Source organism: Agrilus planipennis, unplaced genomic scaffold (assembly GCF_000699045.2).
Source record: "Agrilus planipennis isolate EAB-ADULT unplaced genomic scaffold, Apla_2.0 scaffold68, whole genome shotgun sequence".
Lineage (NCBI taxonomy): Eukaryota > Metazoa > Arthropoda > Insecta > Coleoptera > Buprestidae > Agrilus > Agrilus planipennis.
Genome location: NW_020439033.1, coordinates 1,115,479 through 1,136,176, shown reverse-complemented (window position 1 = coordinate 1,136,176; position 20,698 = coordinate 1,115,479). Strand labels below are relative to the sequence as shown.

Sequence of the window (20,698 nt, the reverse complement as noted above, 5' to 3'; positions counted from 1 at the left end):
TTAATAATTAGGAGCACACAAACACAAACTTTATTCGATTTTCTTTTACGAATTACAAACCAGTTTATGATTAAAAATAAAAAGTTTTATATAAACAATAACTGATTTTTATTACATATCTAGTAAACACCAACCTAACGTTTTGCTTAAAAAAGTTATATCTGGAACTCATGCTTCTTATGTTTTTTTCTGTGCATTTCCAACTGATTTCTGGAAATAAACGAATCGCTGCAAACCTCGCAATGATACTTTTTAATCATTTTAATCTTATTCATGGTGTACTTTATCGCTCTTTTGATGTCCTCCACAGTCTGCGGTTGATCTATAGCTTTCAACACCTCTTGTTCAATTTCATTTTCAGACTTTTGCAAAAGAGAAACATTTTGTTTATGTAATGGAGTATCTTTATGCATTTTAAGAGTAAGTTTACTTTTAAATTTTAGCAAACAGTATTTACACATCGGTTGCTTAGGATGTGAATAATTTGGCGTTACTTGCACATTTTGTTCTATTTTATTAATGTTTTCCTCGTTTTTAAGAGTTACTCGCTTCGGACTTTCATCTTTTTCCCTAAATAACTGATACAGTCGTTTATTCATATCATCGGAAGATGGCGAATTATTGTACAATTCATTTTCATCTTCCGTAGATCTAGAAAAACCTGCCTTTTGACATGATGTGTTTTTCAAAGCGTCTGAAGTAAAGGTATTCATTTCTTTTGCACTTAAACCAAGATCACTCATTACCCTTAGCATTTGTTCTCGTATAAGTGTTTGCTTACTTATTATCCTATTCACGCTTGGCCCACTTTTAATTGTGTTTGTTTGTTTTAGAAAATTTGTTGTTTTATTTCTTTCGATTATTTTTCTGTTAGTAACTATTCTTGGCAATCTGCAATTTCCATCACTTTTAGGGCTTACTTTTATAACTGAGTTTCGTCTGTTATTTGTAGCTTTACTATTTAATGGTTTGTTATGCAAATATCTCCATTTTATAAAGTAGCTTTGTAACGTCTCATTGAACCATCCTCCGGAAATTCTATTGCATTTTCTGCATCTCACTAAATGTAGATAATTTAGTATTTTATTTAAAACGTTCGAAAACGCTTCTTTCTGCATATGCTTACAAATTTTCATTAACTTGATATTTCCAATTTGAAGAACATCGGCAAGTTCCGACAATCTGTACTTTCTTACGTTACCGGACTGCCTCTTGTGATCCGTTTGTTTTTGTGATACTCCTTTACTCTTTCTACAATTGTGTTTCCGAAAGGAAAAATGACGAAGTAAATGTAAAAATCTATAAATGCCATTCTTGAAGTACTTTTTACAAAAGAAGCATTGCTGTATTGCTTTAGAAGAGGTGCTCATGGTTAAACCCCCATCCAGTTTTTCATGCGCATCATTCAAATGTATATTCAGTAGTCTGTAGCTGCTGAATCGTTTATTGCAAACTGTACATGTCCATTTCACTGACTCTTTCCAACCATTTCTACTAGAGGGCCTACTGATATGGCATACATGCATATTTTTCAAAATTTCATTTGTAAATACGTTTCCACATTTTTCACAAGTAGTGTCCTTTACTGCTTTTTTGGGAGAAGGAGCAAAGGAAATCTGACACTCATGAAGTTCACGTTGAAATGTATAATCGAAATATTTTCTACAAACTTTGCATACAAATTTTCCTTTTCTTTCGGTGAAATTTTCAGTAACTATCTCTGGCTCGTTACTGTCGGTTTTTTTTTGTGCTATAATTGCATTCGCAGACCCCTTTGACTTTCTAGTTTCTATTTTTTTAAACGGACATTTTTCTTGAACATGCCCCAGTTTTGATTCACTGTTATCCTTACTCGTGCTTTTATTATTTAACTTCTTACTACGTATTTTTAACTTTGAATTCACATTAGTAGAAAGACGCATTTTTTTCGACTCATCTGTATTTAACTGTCGATGGAACGACTCAAAATCTACATTTGATAAACATTTATTCTTAGAACTTCTTAGCTGAGTTGCATTATTACTTTCATTCGATGCACTAAGTTCATTTAAATCTTTAGAACTCGCTTGCTCACATAATCTTTCATCTACTACTGGTTGGTTAGAAGTAAATGAGTTTTCACTGATGGCATATTTTTTTACATTTGGATTTGACGATTTATTTTCTTTTTGTTTTGCGGTGTAACTTCCAGATTCGACATCGTTTTTCGAAGAAGCTTCTGAAGTACATTCATCATTACTTGTTTCCATTACGTTTTCGCTATCAAATAACTCCACTTTCGTTGATGACGACATTGTATCGAAATCACTATATTCAGTTGTAATTGTATTTTCGTTTTTCAAAATTTCCCTTTTATCGAATGTTTTTCTTCTGGAACTTTTAGAAACTAGCGGTTTCACTAAATCTGAATTCAATTTATCTGCTTGCTCGCTAAAATCAAGTGGATTTCTATTTAAAACATACACTTTATGCTTTGATGCACGAGTGCTTTCATCAAAGGTTGAACATCGTTGTTCTGAATCAAACACCATGCTGCTCTCAATATAGTTTAATGATTCATTCTTTTCATGAATAGAGTTGTTATTGAGATTTGAATGAAGCTGTGTTTCGTTATCCCTAGATTGGTCAGTATGATGATTTTCTCTTGATCCCATTTTACAATCATTTGACGAAGTATTTATTTTGCTTACATGGCTCTGCTCATCTTTATTTGTTTCATCACTTTTAGTTTCGTTTTTCTCTGTTTCTTTATCCTGAACGTCACATTTCTGAATTGTCGTTGAAGACGAAAGAGGTTTAAAAGTTAAATTAAACATTTTTTTAATTTCTCTATCATAATCGCGCTTAGCTAATGAAATAACGTCAGTGGGATGACCTACGTTTTCTTCCGAGGCTGACCTCTTTTGAATGTTATCTACGTTTGTTGTGCTTCTATTTTCAGAATTTGTACTACACGACAATGAATCTATACATTCATTTGTAAAAGTTTCAGGAACGTATGCTACCTCATTTTGTGGACTGATAACTGATACAACTGGTTTGAGAGCTTTCGGTATTGTCTGAGATGAGCTGAAATTTCCGAAATGATTTTCTTGTTCATAAGATCTTTCTGCGCTGCTTTGGGTAGTAACAGTTGCAGCACCATGTTTTTCTTTAGCAAATGATTTCACTCTAATACTATGACTTACACGAATTTCATTTTCAGAAGCACAGCGGGAAGTATCTTCCATTTGACCCCTTATGTAATTGAAATTTACAGAAAAAGTATCCGAATCTGCGGTTAAATCGACTACATTATCTACATCGTTATTTCTGCGGTCACAATCAATCACGGTATCGTCTGTATCGGATTGCAAAACATAAGTTACATCATCATCAATAGCAGGTATTGACTCCCCTTGTTGATTTGCAGAAGCTGGAATTGTCAATTCCGAGTTATTACTGATGCCAACCGTCGGTTGATTTGTATCACTACAAATTCTTTTATTAATAGCGTGTTTCAAAGAAGTAAGAAAAGATGATGATTTTGTTTGTTGATTTGCAGATCCTTTGCTTGTCAATGCCGAGTCATTGTCGACATTAACAGTGGGTTTGTTATTATTATCATTGCTTTTTTTATCAATGAATTTTAAAGTTGTAGGAAGAGGTGTAGATTTTCTTTGTTGATTTCCAGGTTCGTCATTTGCCATTTTCGAGTCATCATTTACATAAACGGTTGGTTTATCTATATTACTCCTACTGCTTTTATTAAAACATTTCAGTATGGAAGGAGAAGGTGTTGATTCTTTTTGTGGATTTGCAGGCTCTTCTTTTGTTATTACCGAGCCATTACTGGCACTAATAGTCAGTTTATTTGTATTACTGCTATATCTTTTATTATCACTGTATTTCAATGTAGTAGGAAAAGATGCCGATTCTTTTTTTTGATTTACAGCTGATGCGTTTGTCAGGGTGGGGTCATTATTAACACTAACAGTCGGTTTATTTGTAATAGTCGACTTACTTGTATTGCCGCTGTTCTTTTTATTATTAGCGTAATTGAAAATAGTAGGAATAGGTGTTAATTCTCTTTGTTCTTTTGCAGGCGATGTGTATGTCAATGTCGACTCATTGCTGACACGAACAGTAGATTTACCTGGATTACTACTAGTTTCTTTACTATAATCGTATTTCAACGTAGTAGGAAAAGTAGTTTGTTCTTTTATTTTTTTTGTAGACCCTGATTTGGTCAATATTAAGTCATTATTAACACTAACAGTCGTTTTACTTCCATTAATACTACTTGTTTTGTGATCAACGTAATTCAAGGCGGTAGGAAAATGTGTTGACTTTTTCTGTTGATTTGCAGGCGCTGTGTTTGTTAATACTGAGTCATTACTGACACTTACAGTAGATTCACGTGGATTACTACTGCATTCTTTATTATCAATATGTTGCAATGTAGTAGAAAAAGGTGTCAATTGTTTTTTATAATTTTTAGGTCCTATATTTGTTAATGTAGGGGTATAATTAGTATTAACAATCGATTTTAATGAGCAATCTTGTTTGGGATAATTTTTTGTTGAAGATATGCCATTTACATTGGTTTTTGTGGATAAATAAGATGATCTGATTTTATTAATATTGTCTTTTGTGGCATGAAATTGAAATTCGTTGGAATTTGTTCCACTTGTAGTGGGTTGAATGACGGTAATATTACCAATATGCGATGAGCTCCCCACATCATTCTCTTTACGGTACAACCTATTACTTGATATAATTTCATCAAAATCATTCCCTAAACTCCCTTTTGTTGAAGTTGTTGTACGTTGAGCAATATTTCTTTCTGAATTAGTTTCATTATGTGGTCTACCATAGGCAGTATCATCTGGGTTTCCATTAGAAAAACATTTTTCTGGATTTTTAAGGTTATTGGAAGTGTTCAATTCAATTAACGGAAAAGTAACTGATGCAGTTTGAAACAAATTTCCATTTGGGCATAGTGTACTATTTAATTCGCTAGATGATGGACTTTCCAAACAACCCTTCTGTGAATCTGTCGAATGATTATTTGCAAGGATCGGTGCAAGAGTGCTGACGAAATTATTTGTGCTACCGGTTGGTATATGCAAAGCAAAAGAATCAGCTATCAAAGGAGTAGTCATTATCATATTGGAAACGACGTGCTGACTACTAGAAGAGATGACGATTTTGACTGACTTTGACTCATTTGTTGAAGATTCTATTTGTTCCTCGTTATTAGGAATTTCGTTGTGAGAATTGGTTTTTAATAATGATTTATCTATTTCGGAGCAAGCTACATCCGATTTCCAAAATATTGGTTTCTTATCAAAAATTTCAGAAGTATTAAATGCAGTAGTTTGTAGATCATTTATATATCCAATTGGCACTAAAGGCTTTTGATTGGATTGCAGTTTATCGTCATGGACAGGCACTGCTCGTAATTTTGCAAGTTGACGTGTATTATCAACAACAGGTTCAACATTATTGGTAGAAATTTGCGATTGGGTTGAAATATTACCAACAGTTTTATTTAGTACTTCCTTTAATATCTTCGGCCGCGTTTTTTTGGTTGGTAGTTTTTGAGTAGGAACACATCCATTTTCAAGCAAAATTGTTAATTGTTTCGTCAAATCTGTGGAGTTTGGAAATATATAATTAGTTACAGTTCCATTAAACGGGGTGACTACATGAACAGACGTCGGAGGATCGTCCAAGTCATTTAATAAATCCTTAAGGGTCACAATTTCGGAATTGACACCCTGACGAACCTTAGAATTGACATTGACAGTATCTTTCAAAAGATCAGCCAGAGACATATTATTAATACCTGAAGATTCAGTCGATGCTTTTTGAATACGTATCTTGGCGTAACTGGTTTCATTATTTTCTTTGGAACGATTCATATTCGCTTCCGAGGGTAGGTCTATCTGCTCCTGTGCGACATTCCCATCAGTCGGTCTACAGAGATTAACTTTAGTACATTTTCTATGAACATCTTCAACAAAACTCTTTTTAGCGTTCTCATCATTACATTCATTGGGCGGAACAACTTGTTCATTAATTTTATTACCAATCACCACATTTGAATTTTGAACGGTATTGGTCGTTTCTGAATTCTTTACTTGCTGAAGGATGTCATCTTGAGTCTGCTTAATGTTAGAAACGTTGTATAAGTTAAAGGAGTCTTTTACCACATTAGAATTTTTAGGAATCGCATTTGATTTTTTTATGTGCTTTTTCTTCTGCCTCTCCTTCTTGGGCAGAAAATATTGTTTACAATAGTTATGTTCAGAAGCTATTCCATTTCCATAAAACCCTTGTTTTAGTATACGTTTTCTATATTCTGCACGTGACATAATTCTTTTTATATTTTTTTTTGCGATCTCTTTACATTTTCTAACCGAATCGGAGACAAATAGTAAATCATTGTCATTGTTTTTAAAAGGCAAAATACCAGGCAATTCTTCAGAGGATTCAGAACTTTCACCATACTTGAAATTTTTATTTGCACAGTTGCAATTCCCTGAGCAGCAATATTTCTCAATGATGGGTGGTTTTTCGTCAAAAAAATCAGTTGAAAACGATTTGACTGCTTTCTCAAAAACATCTTCAGATACGATTATGCGACGAAACTGTTCTTCGGATGTAGAAGGCGTGGAAACATGTACATGCGTCGCCTGATTACCTAATTTTTTTTTGTTAACGCTATCCTGTTTTTTATGTTCTTCCTTATGATCATAAAGCTCCTTTCTTGTAGTAAAATGTAAATTACAATCAAGACACAGTCTATTCTTGTGATACACTTGATGCTTTGCATAGCTCATCTTGGTAAAGAATACTCGATCGCAGTAAGAACATTTTCTTTCTGTTTCTTTATGTTCTTTCATATGTTGTAAGTGCTGAAACTGACCATTATGTTGTTTATTGCAAATTTCACATGTATGAACACATTCGTACTTTAAATGTTCCCAATAACTAGAAATTGAAAATTTGCCCGCACACTGATCACATGAATAAAAATCATTCGGTTCATCATTTTCACTGTTTGTAGCTAAAGTATCTTCAATTGCAGCATTACTATAGCTTTCTGGTAATTTTTCAATGGTTACGTGACACTGGAGGTTTTCGGGAATAATATTCCGTTCCTTCAAAAACTTTATATTTTCACAAGATTTCCTAATGATGCTCTCTGTATCAGATTCGAAATTAGTATGATCACTAGTATTGTTTCTTTCATCAGTTGAGTTTTGTAACTGGGGGTTATGAGAGATGCATTCGTATGCATCTGATTCTGCTGTATCAGTCTCTTCAAATGTGTCGTCAATGTCAGTATCTTTATCGTCAGAATTAGTATTAAAGTAACCATTGGCCCTTAGCCAATCGTCTTCATCCTCGTCTAAGTAAGTTTCCTCGACTTTTACCTCAACTGATTTGGACTCATTTAAAGAAAGAGGCTCTGTTTTTACAATTGGCTGTTCAAAAACTGAGATTTTGTTATCAGAAACCTGATATTGATATTCATTTTGAATACGCACTTCTGTCGCAAGACACATTTTTCGAAATTCATAAGCCAGCCTTAATGTAGCTGTACATGAAAAACATAAAGATGCACTCCAGCTGTCCAGGTTCTGTAACAACGAAAAATAACGATTAGCTAACCGTTATACCCTTCTGTATCATCGTTTCCACTGAGAACAATTCTGTAAGGATTATCACGGAGAACGAAACCTATTGTAATAAGTAACAGTAATAGTGAGTTATTTATACAATAATAAAGACTCATACCAAATTTCTAAACTAAACTTCTACTTTACATCTTAGGAACTCGTATAACAGACGGTATTAAATAGCGTTTCTAGCTCAACTACTTCAGCTTTTATTGTCTTAAACGCGCGGAACAGTTCAAGAGGAAGTCACACTAAACCTTATTCGTAAGATGACGGCCAGAAGATTTCCTTCTATCAGACACTTCCTTCCTTCTACTTCATATTGTAGGAAAACTTGCAACAGCCAAACCACTTCCGTAAGATGACGATTCAGGATATTCTCCTTCTACCTGGTCCCCACCTTCCTCCTATTCTATCTTCACTACACCTCCAACAGGCGGTATTTGGCAGGGTTTCTCTCATGACCCAATTACTCCAGCTTTCATTGACTTAAACGTGCGGAAAAGTTCAGTGGAAGTCACGCCATACTACTTGGAAAAGATGGAGAGCCAAGGGAACTCATCTAACAGGCGGTATTTAATGGGGTTTTTGGCCTAACTACTTCAGCTTTTATTGTCGTAAACGACCGGAACAGTTCAATGGAAGTCACGTTAAATCACTTTCCTAAGATGACGACCCAGGAGAATTTCCTTCTATCTGTCGCCTTTCTTTCTCCTACTCTATACTGTAGGGACATTTAAAAGCAACAGGCGTGATTTGACAGTTATCAATGATATCGTTCAAGTACTCTAGCTTGCATTGTTTTAAACGCGCAGAATAGTTCAAAAGAAATCACGTCAAACCACTTGCGTAAGACGAGCCAGGAGATTCTCCTTCTACCTGGTTCCCACCTTTCTCCTACTCTATCCTGTGGGAACACTTTCAACAGGCGGTAATTGGAAGGGTTTCTCATGATATGACCCAACTACTCCACCTTTCATTGTCTTAAACGCGCGGAAAAGTTCAGCGGAAGTCACGCCATACCATTTGTAAATGAGACAGAGCCAAGGGATTCTTCTTCGACCTGGTCCCCTCCTTATTCCTAATTTACGTTTTAGGAACTCGTCTATCAGGCGGTATTTAATAGGGTTTCTGGCCCAACTACTTCAGCTTTTATTGTCTTAAACGCGCGGAACAGTTCAAAGGAAGTTACGCCAAATCGCTTTCGTAAGATGACGACCCAGGAGAATTTCCTTCTATCTGTCGCCTTTCTTTCTGCTACTCTATATTGTAGGAACACTTAGAAGCAACAGGCGTGATTTAACAGAGTTATCTATCATATGGTTCAAGTACTCCAACTTTCATTGTTTTAAAGGCGCAGAGCAGTTCAAAAGAAATCATGTCAAACAACTTGCGCAAGACGACAAGCCAGGAGATTCGCCTTCTACCTGGGCCCCACCTTCCTCCTACTCTATCTTGTAGGAACACTTGCAACATGCGGTATATGGCAGGGTTTGTCATATGGCCCAAGTACTCCAGCTTTCATTGACTTAAACGCGCGGAACAGTTCAGTGGAAGTCACACTATACCACTTGCAAAAGATGAAGAGCCAAGGGATTCTTCTTCGACCTGGTTCCCTTCTTAGTCCTAATTTACGTTTTAGGAACTCGTCTACCAGGCGGTATTTAATAGGGATTCTGGACCAACTACTTCAGCTATTATTGTCATAAACGCGTGGAACAGTTCACAAAGGAAGCCACGCCAAATCACTTTCGTAAAATAACGATGCTAGAGATTCTCCTTCTACATGGCGCCCTCCTTCCTTCCAATTTATTTTGTAGGAACATTTGCAAAAGGCGGTATTTGGCAAAGTTTTTAATGATATCACTCAAGTACTCTAGCTTTCATTGACTTAAACACGCGTTACAGTTCAGTGGAAGTCACGCGAAACCACTTGCAAAAGATGGAGAGCCAAGGGATTTTTCTTCGACCTGGTCCCCTCCTTCCTCCTATTTTACGTTTTAGGAACTCGTCTAACAGTCGATACTTAATGGGGTTTTTGGCCCAACTACTTCAGCTTTTATTCTCTTAAACGCGCGGAACAGTTCAAAGGAAGTCACGCCAAACCGTAAGATGACGAGCCAGGAGAATTTCCTTCTATCTGTCGCCTTTCTTTCTTCTACCTATTCTATATTGTAGGAACACATAGAACCAACAGGCGTGATTTGACAGGGCTATCTATGATATGGTTCAAGTACTCTATCTTTCATAGTTTTAGACGAGCAAAACAGTTCAAAAGAAATCACGTTAAACCACATGCCTAAGACGACGAGTCAGGAGATGCTCTTTCTATCTAGTCTCCACATTCCTCCTACCCTATCTTGAAGGAACACTTCCAATAGGAAGTATTTGGCAGGGTTTCTCATGATATGACCCAAGTACTCTCGCTTTTATTGTTTTAAACGCGAGGAACTGTTCAGTGGAAGTCACTCCAAATCACTTTCAAAAGATGGAGAGCCAAGAGAGTATCCTTCTACCTGGTTCCCTCCTTCCTTCTACTTTACGTTTTAGGAACTCGTCTAACAGGCGGTATTTAGTAGGGTTTCTGGCCCAACTACTTCAGCTTTTATTGTTTTAAACGCGCGGAACAGTTCAAAGGAAATCACGCCAAACCACTTTCGTAAGATGACCACCCAGGAGATTTTCCTTTTATCTGTCGCTTTTCTTTCTTCTTCTTTATATCGTAGGAATACTTAGAAGCAACAGGCGTGACTTGACAGGGTTATCTATGATATGGTTCAAGTACTCTAGCTTTCATAGTTTTAAACGAGCAGAACAGTTCAAAAGAAATAACGTCAAAGCACTTGCGTAAGACGACGAGCCAGAAGATTCTCTTTCTATCTGCTTCCCACGTTCCTCCAACTCTATCTTGTGGGAACTCTTCCAATAGGAGGTATTTGGCAGGGTTTCTCATGATACGACCCAAGTACTCTAGCATTTATTGTCTTAAACGCGAGGAACTGTTCAGTGGAAGTCACTCCAAACCATTTGCAAAGATGGTCAGCCAGGAGATTCTCCTTTTACCTAATCGCCTTTTCCTTCTACTATATCTTGTAGAAACGCTTACAACAGGCGGTATTTGATTTCTCATGATATGGCCCAAGTACTCCAGCTTTCAATATTTTAAACGCGCGGAACAGTTCAGTGGAAGTTACACCAATAGAATATACAAAGTTATGACGAAGGTCACGAACACATTAAACCTGAATCGAATTACTGGTAGTATATACTAACGGCCGTAAGCAAAGTTTTGCCCTAACGAATTTTCGATGGCGGCACATACCTTATGCTCATATTTACTATTTTATTATGTAGCTAATATGTCAGATTTACGATCGATCAATGTTTCTGTGGCATGTATTGTCTAGCTGCAACAGGTCGCTAAATTGAAACATTAAATTAGAATATGAACTTTAAACCAATAAACTGAACGAGGAAGAAATAATAAACCTCCTCCTATAATAGGCTCCTCAAGACTAAAGCCCCATTAAATTTCCTAACCTGTAAAATACACAAAAAATTATTAAAATAAATTATGTAATTCAATTAAAAATACAATAACTAAAAGCCGAAACTGTACATCCTATCAAATTATGAATATCAACTTTTAATTTAAATGTACAACTACCATGCTTACAAATCCATGATCTGTTTCAACTAATTTTTTTGTTGTTCATATCACAGGTAGGTGTACATTTCTTTACAACTAATTGTAAATATTTATATTATGTAATTTTCTTAGATTTGAATTCGTTTTTAAAACACCTACATCAAATTATTTGACCCAGGGGAATGAGTATCCACAATTTGATTATTTCATCCTATATGCATCAGAGCTAGGCAAAGCCTTCACCAAGAGAGCTTGAAGCCCTAAGCCCAAAGTTCTCACTTAAAGCCTCATTTACACATTAAAATCCAAAGACCTTGAATTATTTACTACTTATATAAAGCATTTAGATCCAAATCCCTAAGCGTTTTGAATGTGCTTTAAGTACTTCGAAAGAAGTTCAAGCACCTTGAAAAAGGAAGCCCTTTTAATTATAAACTATAAAGTACTTCATTTACCACGGTCCAACTGCTTGATCATTGGAGGACTTGAATTTCAGTACTTCCAAGCCCTGAATGGTTCAAAAGCACACTTTTAGGCATAAAGCAATAAAGTTTTGCCCAGCCCTGACTTGTATACAGGAGTATGAGATTTAACAATTACAATGCGAGTAAGGCAACTCATATTCCTCCACACTGTATGTTTCAAATGTAAGGCATCGTTACCCAAGATGCTACTCCTGCATTTCAAATTTATAGGTTATAAAAATAAAATTTTGCATTACCATTTCTGGAACACACGCTAACAATTTTGCCGTCAAAGTGATGTCTTCAAACTGTTCTATATGATCCAAACCGTAAAACTTATCGTCTAATTTTCGTAGGCAGGTTCTACAAGATTGATTCAGGACTTCCATCTTAATGAAGCTCCTTATTCACATTTGCACTGTTTACTTAATGTTTTGTTTTTATATTATCACTAAATACAACTACTTAACACTACATGTTTACTTAATTATTATTTAATACACCAAAATATTAAATTTATTTCCCAGCAAAAGAGCCAGCTGATGGTCTGAAGCTGTTGTAAGGTGAATGACCTTAAGCTGGCGGGAAAATGCAAAAGTCATTTTTATGCTTAGTGTTAAAATAAACATGATTATTATAATTATTTAGAACGCAATTCTTACGACGAAAACTTTTGACTTCCATTTGCCCCATTTATTAGAGATAACTGTTTCGCCATTTGATGTTGCTTATTAAATACTACCTTTTTGATGTACAATGCCGAAGGTTAAAATTATTTCTGCTGTTAGAGAAACTCAACTAATTACAAATTTAATTTTAATACGATCGATCCTTTTGAGATTGGAATAAAATTAATATTCTAGCTATTTTATAAGTTTTATATGATTTATTCTAACTTCTGTGTTTATTTCAAAATGAAGCTAGCAAATATTTTACGCAAGTATTCACGTATTAAAAATTAAGGCAAAACACTGATCTTGAACAATAGCGTAATGTTTTGCATAAAAACATTATAAAATTACGTATCATGTAACCGCTTTGCAGAACTCATTTGTCCATAACAATTCAATTCTCTAATACTTGATTATGTAATTCGTATGACGCGGGGATTTTTACAATGATTGTACCTTTCGAAATATGACTTACTAGGAACACTTTCGTAAGCTTAAAATAGTTAAAAATAATGTTAGTCTAAAGGTGTGCGCACTTATCAACTTATTAAATTGAGTTATCTTTATTAGTACTGATTAAAAATTAGAATAAGGGGAACTATACTGAAATATCAAAGGTACTTTAAATTTATTAATGTGTTTATATGGTGGATCATCCAAAAACTGGTTGTAATAAAAAGGAACTCCAGTTATGATTCCGGACTGCTTGACTCACTATTTTCGAGTCTATGAGTGTCATTAAAGAAAAAGTTCAATTGCCAAGGACACAAATTGCCAAGAGTATATCTACATGTTTTTGGGAGGTATAAATGTAAAGGCATAAAACAAGTTTTTTAAGTGAGAATCCATGAAAAACCTTCAATTGACCGCAGTAAGTACCTGAATGACCTGTATAACCTCAATTTAACAAGTGGCTCTCTACAAATTTTTCAGTGTTATCTTATCATGACTCGAGTTTGATGTTTTTGTTCTGTTTTTGTAGTATGTCCAGTTATTAACGAAACTAGTATCAACCTAACCAGTGAGACTTTACGAAATGGAGCTGACTTGTGCTGTTCAGAGGTATGATTGGGGTAAATGTGGAGCTTATAGTAAGGTAGCCTCTTTTTTCAAAAATACAACGCCCGAATTTGAAATTGAAAAAGAGACCCCATATGCGGAAATGTGGATGGGTACACATCCTAACGGGCCATCAAAAATTAAAGCAACTGGTGAATACTTAGCTGATGTGATAAAATCAAATCCTGAGTGCCTAGGTAAAGATGTGATTGAACAGTTTGGTACTAATTTACCATTTCTCTTCAAAGTTCTCTCGATTCAAAAAGCTTTATCCATTCAAGTTCATCCAACAAAGGTATGCTTATATTTGTTAGAAACTCTGTGGCATTTGTAAGTAGGTACATTTTATAAAAGATTATCATCTCATCTTCAATTATAGATAAATAAAATGCCATTATTTCCTTTCATTGTAGGAACAAGCTGAAATATTAAATGCAAAGCATCCAGAGCTTTACAAAGATCCAAATCATAAACCAGAAATCGCTATAGCTCTTACACATTTTGAAGCATTATGTGGATTTAGAAAGTTAAGACAAATTCAGGAATTTATAAAAGGTGGCAAATAGAATCAAGAAATTAATGTGTAGTAACTGAATAATTATAATTCCGGTTGCTTTCAGCTATACCAGAGTTACGTGCTGTGATGGGAGGAGAAATAGTTGATAAAATACTCAACGATGAAGAAGGTGCTAAACAGTTAGGTTTTAAACGTTTCTTCACATGCCCTGAAGATGTTATGGCAACTCAATTGACAGCTTTAGTTGAAAGGTTGACTGTTTCAGGTAGAAACTCAGATTAATTAGTTTAACAATCTAAGCTAATTGTTAAAAATGTAAATAATCAATCAAGCATCACCTTTATGCTTAGGTGTCAGCTATTCTACTGCATGTTTATCAAATTCATTTATTTTTGTGAATTTCAAGTCAACATCTTTTTATACGTAACAGCTAAGATTTTACAGTGTAGTCCAATTTCGTTTAGCTTAGATCCTGCAAAATTATGTCAGTTTTAATTTGATATTATAATATGATGTTTTGTCTGTTAAGTTGTGTAACGTCATATGCAGTGATTTATTGAAGACTGTCTATGGCGAGCTCAGATCTAATAAGATCGAAATCTCGATCCACGTCTAGTAGTTTGGATAGATTGCAGACCCAAGAGTATACGATTTTTATTGAATGATATATAGTTAATAAGTCATTCAAGACATATGTAATTTCTTCATTTGATCGCTTAGCTGCCAAAATATATCTATAGATTTTACCCAATAGCGTCAATTGATATCAAAATCAGTGTGTACTCCTACTGATCGAAGGAATCCTTCCTGGGTCATGTGGGAGGTATATGTGGCGGCTAATATGCTTATCGTAATAATCACGATCAGATACAAATCGTTCGAAAAAGGACGGTTGAAATTCTGGGCATCACCTCGTTGCGAATTTGAAGACGTATTTACGTTAAACCAAAATTGGTTGTATGTTAAAAATCCTTCAGGCATGCTTCGGATTTTCACTTGACTGTTTGCATTTTATTAGGTAGTATCGTTTCTAAACGATTTGTTTAATAAGGAAGTAGTTGATAGAATTTTCGTTTTCTATTTATTGCTGTTGCTAATATTAGTTTTATAAAGCAGTTGAAGTGCCCTTTGTACTTATTGTGGTGAGATACGGTTGAATATATTTAAATTTATGTGAATAATTATTTCAGACGATGATTTCCGAAAGAAAATGTTGGGGCCATTAATTGAAAGACTGTATTTCCAGTTTCCTGGGGATTGCGGTTGTTTTGCGGTTTACTTTTTAAACTTCATTCAATTGGAACCATTACAGGCTATTTATTTAGGTGCTGGGGAACCCCATGCCTACCTTTTTGGAGGTATTCTTAACATACCATCCACATACACTTTCTTATATATTTATTTGAGTATATTCTTTAGATTGTGTCGAGTGCATGGCTTGTTCTGACAATGTAGTTAGAGCTGGCTTAACTCCAAAGTATAAAGATGTTGAAACGCTCTGTGAAATAACTAATTTTAAAGGCAGTCTTCCTGAAGAAAAGATTTTTAAGCCTTTAAAGGACGGGGAATTTTCTGTAATCTTCAAACCACCTGTTAAGGACTTTACTGTTATTCAGTATGAGGTAGTAAAATTTTCAGTATCAATTCAATGCTATATTTTGCAGTAATCTAATCATTTTAGATTCCTGTGTCAGTAGGAAAATATAAACTGCCTGCAAGAAATTCAGCGTCTATAATTTTAATTGTAAATGGAACAGGTGCATCTCAGCAGAAACTGATTCCAGGCACTTCAGTGTTTATACCTGCTTATCAGGAATATGAAATTGAAGTTCTAGATGATTTGTTGATCTTTCAAGCTGCTGCTAACGTATAATTTCCTTTACTTATACTTGCACATATCACGTACTATATCCGCTTTTTTGATTTGCATTTTGTTTTTGAAATTTTAATTTTTTATATATTTACTCTTGTATTTATTATTTACATTTTTACAGCGAGTAGAATTGTTCAGTATTAAAATTCATTGTCCTCAAAATTTCGACTAAAAAGTTGTGATACTGTCTTTTAACAATGAAATGATTATTATAAATCATTCATCAGACATTACTCTTATGTACTTCGTAGTTAGTTTTTCCTTTTAATGCAGGTCTTCACAGTATTAAACTAACACTAAAAGATGCTAGATTTTTGTATGTCATATTTACTTAATATATAAGGAAACTTAAATAGACTGAGAACATAAGAGGGTTATATTGGGATTAGACAGGGAAAATGGGAGTGTTAGGAACATGTTTTCTTTGCCTTCACGAAAATGTTAACTGTTTTATCTATCTGTTGAAAATAAATTGTAGTCAAAGTTACACTGGGTACTTTGTTTTTTTAACATATTTCTATTGGCTCCATGTTGATAAAAACATTCGAGTGTGTCCAGTTTGGTCATCGTTTAGTAATTATTCTAAATAAAAGTGTTTTTGAATTTGCAATAAATGTACTCATGGACTTTTACTGAGTATATATTAGCTTATATCACTATTAACACCTAGAACATCTATTAAACGTTCAGCCGAATATATTATGTTTAATATGTGCTAAAACTTAGGTACTAAAAATGATAGTTAATTACTAATTCATTCTCAAGAAATGATATTTTGGCCATCTTGATTGATCCTTCGGTCGGTTATCAGTCTGGAAGCCAGGAAAATTTTTCTTAACAGTTTACACCAGTAAGGGCTTAAGCTACATATTAATTTGTTCATCATACCTTTCTAGCTCATTTGTTAATTATTCAACCTACTTATTTATTTTAAAATAAGCACATCACATAACCCGCATTTAACTATGCCACGTCATTGCCTTACAACCGCCTAAACATTTGCTTGGGAAACAACGTTGTTTTCTTTTGTGCCTAGCCGTAACAGAGTATGCCGAATTTTATGAACTACAAATTAAGTGAGCCACATATAACCACCCTAATATTATAGCAAACAAAAAAAAAACTTTTATTTTACAAATACGATTAAATCCCCTTCAACACATTTGATGTTTCAACTCTTACTGACTCTTACTGGCAAAAGTTTTAGTCTAGAACAGTGGACAGCGGAGTTATATGATTTAGAAGCTACCTATGCTACCATCTAGCGGTTAGAAGATGATATAAATCACGTAACGCTGCGAGAGTACAAAGAAAACAGTACATGTCCATTATACCTACATATATATACTTTGTTCAAATTGATTTTTAATTTTGTTTTATTAAAAATTAAAATATATTTATTGCCTTCAAACGTAAAGTTAAAATTTTATTTAAAATTTTGGTGGAGGCGCCGGGACAATTGCAAGCGAAGACTGTAATTGAGCTATAATTTTAGTCGTATTGAAGTAGATTAATTAATTTTTATTATGAAATTATACTTTTTCCATATAGATGCAGTTTATGGTGGTAATTTATATTTTTCTAAATTAAATTACAATTTGTTACAAGACAACATATAGATGACCCAACATACAGCAAATATTACAAGTATATATTGACTTATTGACGATAACAGTAAAGAAAGCCAGAAAATGTTTTTCTTATGAAAATAACACATGAAACTCAATTTTTTTTATGTCTTTGAATAAACTACAAAATATTACGTAGAAATAATTAATTAATTAGAAGTACTCTTAAGACATCTTGTAAAATTTGGTTAAAAACATACACTTTATTTGGAGATGCTATTTGGTATTTAGTTATTAATTACGAGTATTAAATAGATTTGTATTGTGAATTATTGTTTAAATGCTGATAATAAAACTTTAATGAAGATATACAAAAAGGTCATTAGTGATTATCAAAAATTTTTATTAAAAGTTTTGGTGGAGACGCCGGGACAATTTAAAATAACCGCTTTGATTAAACAATAATTTCGATTTCATTGAAGTAGATTAATGTATTTTTATTCTTTTTTTGTTGATGCAGTTAGGGATGCTAATTTATATTTTTCTTTTAATGATAATTTGAATGGGTTGCAGAACGGTGTGCTTCATATTTGCATATTAATTTGATGAATGTTGAATTTTCAATTGCGCCTGAATTTATTTTCGGGAATAATTGTGAATAATCATTATTTAACACATTTTTATTAACTTTTATTCAAATAAACTACAATTAATGATCTTACAAAATAGACCAATGTATATTGCAACTGTATTTCTGTTTATAAAAAGTTTAGATTATCTCTAGTGAAAAATCTTTTTTGCCATAAATAAATAATTTGCACTTTATTTCAAACTGACACATACGCCACTTAGGACACCCTGACGTGCTTATATCATATAAATTTAAATTGACCTGAATCACTACATAGGGAGAAGTTATGCGGATTGAAATATGAAGATTCATTTTAAAGGATTCCAAATTATGATTCGCCACCTTTGATTTCGCAAAAACATATTTTTGTCAAAACACGTGCGACTTTATGACACCCTGTCGCACGTATATCATCCAAATTAAAATTTCATTGAACCACTGTAGAGAGCGAAATTTAGCGCGTAAAAATCGGAAATTGACAAAAGGATCCTAAATTATGAATCCATTTACTTCGATTTCACTTTACGACACTGTCGTTACTAAGTAAATATATTGATTTAAGATTTTTGAAACAATTTGCTATTAACTCACTGAAATTCAAATATTTTCTAATGATAAGGAAGGAAATTATCCTCTTTCCTTATAAGAAGAGAAATGAGTAAAACACCTACCCTTTACCCTTTACCCTTTGTATATCTATTATCTATGTGAGTAAAATTTCATGGACTTCCCACAGAATCATCACAGAATCAGGAAGGCGAGGATGACGAAGTATTAAAGTTATTTTTGTATAGTTAATTGTTATAAAGAAGTTTAAAATTAAATTTAAAAAGAACATTCTTATTTAATAGTCAGAGACATATTAGAGGCAGAAACAGGAGTCTGTAGAGAGCGAAATTTCGCGCGTAAAAATCGGAAATTGACAAAAGAATCCTAAATTATGAATCCATTTACTTCGATTTCACTTTACGACACTCGTCGTTACTCAGTAAATACATTGATTTAAGATTTTTGAAAAAATTTGCTATTAACTCACTGAAATTCAAATATTTTCTAATGATAAGGAAAGAAATTATCCTCTTTCCTTGTAAGAAGAGAAATGAGTAAAATTTATCATGGACTTCCCACAGAGTCAGGAAGGCGAGAATGACGAAGTATTAAAGTTATTTTTGTATACTTAACTGTTATAAAGAAGTTTAAAATTAAATTTAAAAAGAACATTCTTATTTAATAGTCAGAGACATATTAGAGGCAGAAACAGGAGTTTGGAGGGGTAGAGGTAGACCTAGATTAGATTACTGTTCGCAAATAGTTAAGGATGTGGGCTGTTCTAGTTTTAGGGAAATGCGAAGTTTAGCTCAGGATAGGAAAGAGTGGAGGTACGTGTCCAACCAGTCTTAGGACTGATGACCTTATGATGATGATGATGATAATTTAAATACAATTTGTAATATGTATAGGCAACCCAACAGTACCTAAATACTGCAACGCTAATGTATATAACTAGAAAATGTTATAAAACGTTTCTTTCTCATGAAAAATATTTTTTTTACGTGAAACTATACTAGACTCGAACAAACCACAAAATATTACATAGATTAAGTGGATGGTAATTCAATTGAAGACGTATATTCTTGTAAAATGTAGTTGAAAATCCTTACTCAATTTCATTTGGAGCTGTTAAAATGGTATTTAGTTAGTTATTGGAAGTGTTTCGTTAATTTTTACTGTGAACTATTGTTTAAATACCGAAATAAGACGTTCATAAAAATATATAAGATAATAAATAATCATAAAAATATTGTAAATTTTGGCGGAGGCGCCGGGACAACTTTAAAACAAGCTATAATTGAGTTGTAATTCCGTTTTGTTTGAGGTAGAGTGATAAATTTTATTGCTTCAATTCGTGTTTATTATCGTTATTAAGAACTGTCAAAAAATTACTTACAATTTTGGCGGAGGCGCCGGGACAACTTTAAAACAAGCTATAATTGAGTTGTAATTCCGTTTTGTTTGAGGTAGAGTGATAAATTTTAATTTTTAAATTATAATTCATCCGTATCAATACAGTTAGGGATCTAATTAGTATATTTTTTTCAATTAAACTTCAATTTATACATATACTTACTTATATCGACAACCCTACATACAGCAAATAGTACAATAGTCAATGAAGGAGAACAATTATCTAATAATACATACATAAAATGACAATTACACCGACCTTAGTTCTAGCTATTAAAACATGAAATTTTTGTAATTACAAAGCACTTACGAGTTGTTTTTCTTATGCAGTAACATTGTTGAAATTATAATTGCAGCCAATGATCTCGTGTAGTAATAAATTTTTAAACAAGAAAAGTGGCCTTCTATGTTGGATGGTCTCGCATGATTTCGTGCATGAAATTAATTTAAAAGCATTTGTTAATTATTACAAATTACAACAAATTCCTTTTTTATTATTAAGTAGGCAATTATTTTAAAAGTTTCAATTTTATTTTTATTACAACAGGTCCAAACGTTATAAAAACAAATGTTATCAGCATAAGGTCTTTGGACCGAAGACTGGTTAGACAGGCACCTCCACTTCTTTCTA

The 20,698-nt window shown here is 33.6% G+C and overlaps 2 protein-coding genes across 2 annotated transcripts; one reads left to right on the top strand and one right to left on the bottom strand.

Moving 5' to 3' along the window:
* Positions 1–14: 14 nt before the first annotated feature.
* On the bottom strand, positions 15–12,821 carry LOC108732810. The gene is made up of 2 exons (XM_018463775.1): positions 12,041–12,821; positions 15–7,631 (listed from the first exon to the last, which is right to left on the bottom strand). The coding sequence occupies exons 1-2, from the start codon at positions 12,170–12,172 to the stop codon at positions 156–158; spliced, it is 7,608 nt and encodes a 2,535-aa protein (XP_018319277.1). The 5' UTR covers positions 12,173–12,821; the 3' UTR covers positions 15–155.
* A 275-nt stretch (positions 12,822–13,096) lies between these two features.
* On the top strand, positions 13,097–16,390 carry LOC108732812 (mannose-6-phosphate isomerase). The gene is made up of 7 exons (XM_018463777.2): positions 13,097–13,325; positions 13,437–13,808; positions 13,927–14,068; positions 14,134–14,295; positions 15,221–15,388; positions 15,450–15,652; positions 15,712–16,390. Exons 2-7 carry the CDS (start codon positions 13,491–13,493, stop codon positions 15,901–15,903), a joined length of 1,185 nt encoding a protein of 394 aa, XP_018319279.1. The 5' UTR covers positions 13,097–13,325; positions 13,437–13,490; the 3' UTR covers positions 15,904–16,390.
* The last annotated feature ends 4,308 nt before the right edge of the window (positions 16,391–20,698 follow it).

Coding starts and splice junctions, on each gene's coding strand:
- LOC108732810 (XM_018463775.1), bottom strand. CDS start 12,172: ATGGAAGTCCTGAATCAATCTTGTAGAACCTGCCTACGAAAATTAGAC. Junction 7,632..12,040: donor TAGCGTGTGTTCCAGAAATG/GTAATGCAAAAT, acceptor TCGTTGTTACAG/AACCTGGACAGCTGGAGTGC.
- LOC108732812 (XM_018463777.2), top strand. CDS start 13,491: ATGGAGCTGACTTGTGCTGTTCAGAGGTATGATTGGGGTAAATGTGGA. Junction 13,809..13,926: donor TTCAAGTTCATCCAACAAAG/GTATGCTTATAT, acceptor CTTTCATTGTAG/GAACAAGCTGAAATATTAAA. Junction 15,389..15,449: donor CCATGCCTACCTTTTTGGAG/GTATTCTTAACA, acceptor TATATTCTTTAG/ATTGTGTCGAGTGCATGGCT.